Source organism: Pyrus communis, chromosome 4 (assembly GCF_963583255.1).
Source record: "Pyrus communis chromosome 4, drPyrComm1.1, whole genome shotgun sequence".
NCBI lineage: Eukaryota > Viridiplantae > Streptophyta > Magnoliopsida > Rosales > Rosaceae > Pyrus > Pyrus communis.
This window is the reverse complement of record NC_084806.1, coordinates 17,183,921-17,192,561: the sequence shown is the minus strand read 5'-3', so window position 1 is coordinate 17,192,561 and position 8,641 is coordinate 17,183,921. Positions and strand designations below refer to the sequence as shown.

Genomic DNA, 8,641 nt, shown 5'->3' with positions numbered 1-8,641 from the left:
AGTCATGATTGATGATGATACGGTTATTGCTAAACAAATCCCAAATTAATTAAGCAAATTGGGTCTAGTAATTCATGATTTGGTAAGATGATGATGAGGAAGAAAGTTGAAGGAAAAGGTGATTGTGTTGGTTAATCACTTGATGTGATCATGTGGTGTGTTGGGGAGAGCACATGGAAACAGTAACGAGTGCCGGCAGAGAAACAAAAGCAAAAGTAAAAGATAGCTTCCATTGCCATTGCACTTGCCAAAAGTAAAAGAAGAAAAAAAAGGTGAAATTAAGTAACAAAAGTAAGAAAACACGACTGCACTTGCTATTTCCTTTCATAACTCAAAGTTTGACACTCATATCACACTATTGCTTGCTTGCTTGTAGGACTCCGGACAAAAGAAAACCCACAAAATCATTCATATCCCTGTAAACCCAAATGTATGCAGAGAGGTAAAAAAAAGACTCACACTGATGGGAGGAGGAAGATTGACACACAAATGGTAGTTAGAATACCAAGGGATCAAACAGACCGAGACCACAAGCACAACGAAGAAAAATAAATGAACAACGCTTCTGTACCTGCTCCTAAAAATGGCGTTGTATTTTTCACTTGAAGCAGACCGAGGTTGACCAATAACACAAGGACAATCTGGGGAGGGAGGGAGGGAGGGAGAGTGGATTGGACGATATGATGACATGTGTAAATAATGTACACTTGCCAAATATTTGAAAAATGCAAAAGATTGGGGTAGAAAACAATGGAATATGTGGATGGAAATTGAGTAGTACTATAAAATTTTGGTAAACTGGAAATATGAGATACTAGCAGGGGTGGCCTCTGCGGCATGGAAGTGCACCGGAACCTGAAGTTATGGATCCAACCATGGCAGATGACTTGGCTCCCAAGCTTGAGGCTCTGGCGTAGCTTGCTGAAGCTCCAGCTCCAGATGGAGTGAAGTAGGCACCATTGAGCAGCAGATCTCCTTCTGATCTCCAGTTCCAGTTCTTCCATTCAGTGGTAGCCGTCTCAACCCTCTTGGTAACCTTTACAATGTAATTCATCATCCCAATGAGCGGTTATTATGGTGGTAAACATGAACTAATTGAAACGTAAATATTATTAGTACTGCAATAAATACCTCCTTTGCAAAAGGGTTGGTTGGAGCAGCATATCTGTTGCCTTGGCTGTTGATGGTGGGATTTCCACTTCCACCAATGGCATACATTTCCCAGTGAGTGTAGTCGTTGTTCACGACATGGAAATACCCGTGCCTGCACCTGCATTATCACAGTTCATGTCTTATGAGCATCGACACTAAATGCATCGTACAACAACTTGGTATTTTCATATCTGCTGTCAACAAACCAAACCAACATTGACGAATTAACTACCTACCTAGGCATTCTTTGGATAAGTCCCTCTCCAAAGTGGTTGTAAGCAATTGTGACTTGCATTTGCTTGTCTCTGGTGTAGCTATCACTGTGGCCCAGCAGCATCACCTGATTTTGATCAATGTCAATATTACAACAAAAAGAATTCACATGGAAGTAAACAGTCGATTCAGAAGCATTTAAACTTCACCTCATTGTGGTGGGTCATGTGGTTGTTGGAAATGGTAATTGCAGTTGAGCCCATGACAGCATCAACTAGACCGTCAGCGCAGTTGGAGAGGGAATTGTGATCAACCCAAATATGGCTTGACCCGAAGATGGAGACAGCATCGCCATCAGCCATTGTCCGCCACCCAAAGTGAGTAGGCGAGCTCCTCACCAAAGCATTTCCTGTGGGCTTGCAGTCGTGGATGTGGAGGCCGTGAATGATAATATTTGTAACATATTGGATTGTGATGCATCCTCCGTTAGCAATGTGAACATTGACTCCACGTCCATCAATGGTCTTGAAGCTGTTCATGATGAGCTCCTGCTTCAACTGTATCACCATGTCTCGCTTGAACACAATCCAGAGAGGCTCGTTCTGGATGACAGCATGGCGGAGAGTGCCAGCCCTGGGGTTAACGGGGTCATCATCATTAGGGTCGGTGACAACATAGAAGCGTCCATCGCGACCACCAATGGCATTCCTGCCAAAACCAATGCCACAGTCTGCAAGGCGCTTGCGGTTTTTGTGCCAGTTGGGATCACATCGCCAGCAGTCATCGACTGGATTGCCAGTTCCACAGGAGAAGTAGCCCAGCTTCCTCCTCTCAGTGCTGTTTCGGATACTCCTGCAATATCAACATACTGTCAACATTATAATCAAACATAGTTTAAGAAATAATTAAACTGAAATACTCATTAGCACCGAGATTAATCTATTGGAGGCAATTTCTGCCTACTTTCTTTCTTGTTTCGTCCTCTACTGTATTTGGCCAAATCCTGAGCACTAGAACGAGAGGGAAAAAACCAGTATTTTGTCCATTTGCGAGGAGGACAATTTGGTCTTTATCTCATCAGTCTAACGGATAGAAAAACTCCCCTATGATTTTTGTCCAGAAACAGAGTTCCTTTGGCAGCACACGGGTAAAAAGTAAAACCTATCACATTGGTAAAAAGTTTTACCATATAAACTGCGAGAGACTGTAAGATCAATAATTACCAAAACTATTACAACCAAGATTGCCTGCCTCCACGGTAACAGTTAAAAAGCCTAATTTGCAATTCTAAGCAAGGGAAATGTTAAGGAGATTCTCTCAAAGTGGAACTCTATATGGATTCTCGATCACCTCATGTTTTTGGCATAATTCCCTGGTCAATATTATAAAACATTGTTTCAAAAACATGAAGTGGCGGAGAGTTCGACTTTCAGAGAGTCTTCTTACGACTTTTCTTCTATGTAAATGTAATAGCCTATAGCCAACGGGTGGTGCCTAAACCTATCAAATTCATGAGGAAGAGAGAGAGGGGCATAAAGGCTTGGGTGGCCTAATTTGAAGAAGTACGGACGGATCTCACCAGATTTGATTGGCATGAAAGAAAGGGAAAGTATATTCCAATGCAAATTGGCAAATGGGTCACTGAATTCTAATAACTTGAGGCATTTTTGAAAGTTAGAAACTGGGTTAAATGTAAATTGGCAATTGGGTGAGTCAGTTTGGTTAGGTCCAAATTTCATAAGAGCACTATTAAGAGCTAGCTACCATGCCTCACCCAGCCCCTGAACTACCCCACCAACCATCCCTCAATGCACTCAAATTTCTACTATTCAACCCAAAAGTAAATAAAAATTATGTTTTTCTTATCCTAGATTACCCCATGTGCATTTCCACAGTCAAACATGATCATACGTTAGAGAGAGAGAGAGAGAGAGAGAGAGAGAGAGAGGTAAATAGGTAAAGTTACCCACATGTCAACCATGGAAGCAATCTCTTCTGGGTCTTCAACTGCATGCTTGTTGAATCCTTGGTCATCTTCAGCCACTCTGTGCAAAAAAAAAAAAAAGGAAAAACCCAAAACATTCACTTTCACCCATAAAACCGTTGGATTAGCGTCAATCCGAATATATTTGGCCAATGGGAGAGCGACACGTTTCGGTCGCGGAGATCAAAAGTAAAGGACAAACGACTGAGGAAAGCAGGATTTATAGCGAGTGTGTGTGTGCGAGTGCAGAGCTCGGGGCCACCGATACTTTCGAGTAAAAACCGCTAATGGGCGTTTTGGTCGGCGAGTGGTGCATATGTGGAATTATGGATACTGGACGAGGGTAATTCGGGAATTTGAAAAAGGGTGGGAGTCCCAGCTCCTGGGCCATAACATGACGGAATAAACGGCTGAGATCTTTGGATCCAGATCTTGACGGTTGAAAATTTTTATTTTACTGGTTTAGTGTAAGAACAAAACATCATCCACCGGCCCAAAATAACTGCACCGACAGGGCGACGGTTGAGATCCATCCACGTGGACAAGGACGAAGAAGAAAAAGGAATTAAGGTTTTGGTTGGGTACGGACCTGGCTGCCATTGACGAGTCGCTCGAGCTCTGCAACTTGTCTGTTCCTCCATTCCTGCACATTAACAAATTTACCAAAATAAACAAACAGATAAACAAATTTGTAGGAAACTGAAGTACAAAATGTAACCAAACACCCCCCAATATGTACGGAGAACTCCAAGACCTCTCTCGCTCACTAAGTCTGAGCTCTTCCTATGCTTCAATGGAGTCGTCTACAACTCACCCCCTCCCTCCCACCCCTCAAAGTTATAGAATCTTCAGATTCTTGGTCCGTACTACAGTTTCTACTCAAAAAACAAAGAATGTAGGTCCAATTTTCCAGTCAGATACCCCCCCATTGCCCACTTTCTCTCACTAAAGTTCACAGGAAATGTAGAGAGAGAGAGAGAAAGAGAGAGAGAGAGAGAGAGAGAGAGAGAGAGAGAGAAAAGAGGAAGAAGAAGAAGAAGAAGAAGTGAACCTGTTGCGAGAGATCTCAGACACTGCAGCAGCAGCGAAGCAGAACATGAGAAGCACCGTCACGAACGCACCGACCCATTTCTTCTTACTATCAAACACCGCCATTGCTATTGCAATCCCTCTCTCTCCCTCTAAAACTCTCTCTCTCTCTCTCTCTCTAACTCTGTGTTTCTGTAAGGAGGAGGGAATGTGGGAGCAGAGAGAAATTAAAGACACGCACACACAAAAGAATGTAGAGAGAGAGAGAGCAGAGCAAAACAAGTAGAGTCAGAGAATGGGGAGCTTCCACAAACAATCACTCTCTTTATATAGACACCCCACTTTCTACAATGGACACCCACCCCCTCCTTCCTCCCTTCTAACGCCGTTTACAGTTAACTAACAAACAAACACCAAACACCAATTTTCACTGTTTGTTTCTTTTCGCTCCCCTGGATTAGGTTCTCTCTAACCCAACAACCAAACAACCCCGACCTCCTGCATTAACTGCCCCACCCCTCCATACTCCCTAGTACTGTCCGTCTTTGTTTTACTGCCAGGGATTTTCACTTTTCACTGCGTTTTACTGCGCTGCTCTAACCAACTTTTAACAGCACTTCTCCAGCTCAACGCTTTTTCTTGCCACGTCGGACGAGGCCGTTACGGGAGAGAGAAAGGTAGAGTACGGACGGGGGTCACGGGGACAGACGTCACGGTAATCTGCTGGTTTTGCGCTACGGATTAAGCTATTTCTTTTTATTACTTTTTTTCTATAACTTTTTAATTATTTTTTAATAATGGCGTGTTTGGGTCCAAATGTAATTTGAGGCGCCAATCACGGCCTTAAGAGCTTTCCTTTGACTGCCCCTCTGGGTTTCAACTTTCAAGTGGTTTAGAGGGAGGGACGTTTTTGCTTACAGCTTGTGTACACAACACTTTGCTGTGGAATTTAAGGGATCGTTTGGTGGCAGTTTTTTTTTTTTTTCTTTTTTTTCTTTTTTTAATTTCTAAATTTTTATATAATTAAGTCTGGAATTTTATTAGATTTCAGTCTCTTTTTTTTTTTTTTTTTTTTTTTTTTTTTTTTTTTAAGTATATAGATATTTTTAAACTAAGAGAAGGAGTAGTTTGGCATAATGTGCAATCTAATTTGGTATCAAATTCGCCATCCACAAGATTCAAACCTAAGATTTTTCACTTCCAAGTAAGAGGAAGTACTAAGTGACCAGTCTGTTGTTAATATTGAATGGGACTAATATAGCTTATTGTGACATTAGGGAATGTGTTTGTTTTTTGTACAAGCGATTTTATGGAAGAAGATATTGTTCTAGGCTTCTAGCCAACTTGGTTAATCTCATATTTGCAACATTAGGCAATAAATAACAAAGAAATTGTGTGCATGTTTATACACCATGTTAATATGAAAGCAATGAATTTACAAGTTTACAAATTCACAATTGGCATCTTATATATATATATATATATTCTCATGCTTTTTTTGGGATTTAACTAAAACAATCTAATTCCAGGCCCTGGTTATTGAAATGATAACATCAACGACATAACGGTCAAATATCGACGATATAGCGATAAAATATTGATGACATGCTAAATACTGGTCATTTCAACAGTTAGACTTTGATTTTAGATCATTTCGTGCAAAATGTTTTTTTGTTTTTTTTTTTTTTTTTTTTTTTTTTTTTTGGGTGGTAAAGGTAGTGGGGTTGAGATATGATTAAGGCTTTCACATGTAATGCAAAAACTCTGGAGTTGGTTTCATATTTGTTTTGGTAGGAGGACAAGAATTGAAGCCATCCATTTCACCTACAAATAATGCAAAAAATACATAAATAAATAAAAAATAGCGTTGAAATTTAATGCACGAGAAATTGTCACCAAAACTGTGAAACTTTTTGGTACCACAATTAATTATCTATCCGGATCCCATCCATAATTTTCACCTTAAATTCTGAGGCAATTGTTTTAATCTTTTGTCACATCCCGACCCGAGCTCCACCACATTCCGGACTCGACTCCGCCGTAACACGATATTGTCCGCTTTAGACCCCAACCACGGTCTCACGGTTTTGTTTCTGGGAACTCACACGAGAACTTCCCAATAGGTCACCCATCCTGAGATTGCTCTCGCACAAACTCGCTTAACTTCGGAGTTCTGATAAACTCTGAAGCCAGTGAACTCCTAAAAGGCCTCATGCTATATGGAGGTGGGCATGTACATATAAGGCATAGAGGATCATCTCCCCTGGGCAATGTGGGGCCTAACAATCCACCCTCACTTGCATCACATGGCATAGTGGCTCCGATAAACTCTGAAGCCAATGAACTCCTAAAAAGCCTCGTGGCAGTGAACTCCTAAAATGCCTCATGCTATATGGAGGTGGGCATGTACATATAAGGCATAGAGGATTCTCTCCCCTGGGCAATGTGGGGCCTAACAATCTACCCTCACTCGCATCACATGGCATAGTGGCTCTGATACCAAATTGTCACATCAAAACCCAGGCTCCACCACATCCCAGGCTCTACTCTGCTGTAGCACAATATTGTCCGCTTTGGACCCCGACCACGCCCTCACGGTTTTGTTTCTGGGAGCTCACACAAGAACTTCCCAGTGGGTCACCCATCCTAGGATTACTCTCACGCGAACTCGCTTAACTTTGGAGTTCTGATGAACTCCAACGCCATTAATCTCCCAAAAGGCCTCGTGCTATATGGAGGTGGGCATGTACATATAAGGCATAGAGGATCCTCTCTCCTAGGCAATGTGGGATCTAACATCCTCTCTTTGAAGCAAGCATTTTTTTTTATCAAACGATGTTATCTACACTAAAGGGGAGAGGGTGGGCTTAGCCTCATAATGGGCTAGCAATAATATAGTTCAAATTCTCCTTTGACAAGAATCGAACCTAAGACCTCTCGCTTATAAGTGAAGAGAAATATTACTAGATCATAGTAATATTGAGTAGAAAATCCAAGACTTAACCTAAACCTAATCTTAACCTTACTCATAACCCATTACCAAGGCCAACCCTGAGAGTTTGGGGGCCGTAGGCAAGCCTTCCAATTGGGGCCCTATAGTGTACTGACGCCTGATGCTTTATACATTAATATGTAGAAAAAAATTTACTAAATACATGAAAAGAAAAATATATTTCTATATCAAATATTATTAAAAATTAATATAAAAAAAATACACAAACACTATTTAAATATTACCTTTGAAAGGCCAAATATAAAAATAAAAAATTCTTTTTAGATTAGGTTTCCTAATTGTATTTGGATGTTTGTTGGGAGTCTTCTGGGCTATTGCATGGACTTTTTAGTTAAATAATTAACAAATATATATATGAAAGAGCTGCTTTGAGTTTCAAACAAGGGACAAGAAGCAACCACTACGGCTGTTCCACAACGTCAGCATGCTTTCGGTGTCATCTATCTTACTTTGATAGTATTTATAATACAAATAGATATATCAAAAAAAATTTGGGCCCCAAAAAATCGAGGGCCTAGACGGTCATCTTACCTGGCTACCCTTAGGGTCGACCCTGCCCGTTACTCCATCCTCCCTCACGACCACCTGTGCCATGCAATATTATGTCATTTTTTTTCTTTTGAAATGAATCCTAAGAATATCATTTTAATTAACAGGAAAAAAGTATTGAGATTCGAATTTAAAATTTTATTGCTAAAATAAAATACCACTAAATGAAGAGCTAGTTGAACAACTTTCCACAAGCACGTGACCAATGAGCAAACACAGAGACTTGTTGGTTTAATCTAAAGTTTTACAAAGAAATCTCCAAACCCTCTTCAACAACGTAATCTTGAATTCTTGGTACAATTTTTTTTTGGTAATTATATTGTCAACATATGGATCATGCATATGTAAATTTGTTCAAACTGAAATGTGACATCCCACATCGTCCAGGGGAGTAATCCTTAAATGTATATTCCCATCTCTACCTAACACGAGGCCTTTCGGGAGCTCACTGGCTTCGGGTTCCGTAGGAACTCCGAAGTTAAGCGAGAAGAGGGCTAGAGCAATCCCATGATGGGTGACCCACTGGGAAGTTGCTCGTGAGTTCCCAAAAACAAAACCGTGAGGGAATGATAAGCCCAAAGCGGACAATATCGTGCTACGGTGGTGGAGCGGGCCCAGGAAGTGATCCGTCCCGGGCCGTGATGTGACAATTTGGTATCAGAGCCTAACCCTAGCCGCGTGTGTGCCAACGAGGACGTTGG

At 41.2% G+C, this 8,641-nt stretch overlaps 1 protein-coding gene across 1 annotated transcript; it reads right to left on the bottom strand.

The window, feature by feature from the left end:
• Nucleotides 1–212: 212 nt before the first annotated feature.
• On the bottom strand, nt 213–4,675 carry LOC137730867 (probable pectate lyase 8). The gene is made up of 7 exons (XM_068469859.1): nt 4,401–4,675; nt 3,939–3,992; nt 3,336–3,410; nt 1,575–2,217; nt 1,389–1,492; nt 1,132–1,270; nt 213–1,036 (listed from the first exon to the last, which is right to left on the bottom strand). The coding sequence occupies exons 1-7, from the start codon at nt 4,502–4,504 to the stop codon at nt 815–817; spliced, it is 1,341 nt and encodes a 446-aa protein (XP_068325960.1). The 5' UTR covers nt 4,505–4,675; the 3' UTR covers nt 213–814.
• Nucleotides 4,676–8,641: the final 3,966 nt, after the last annotated feature.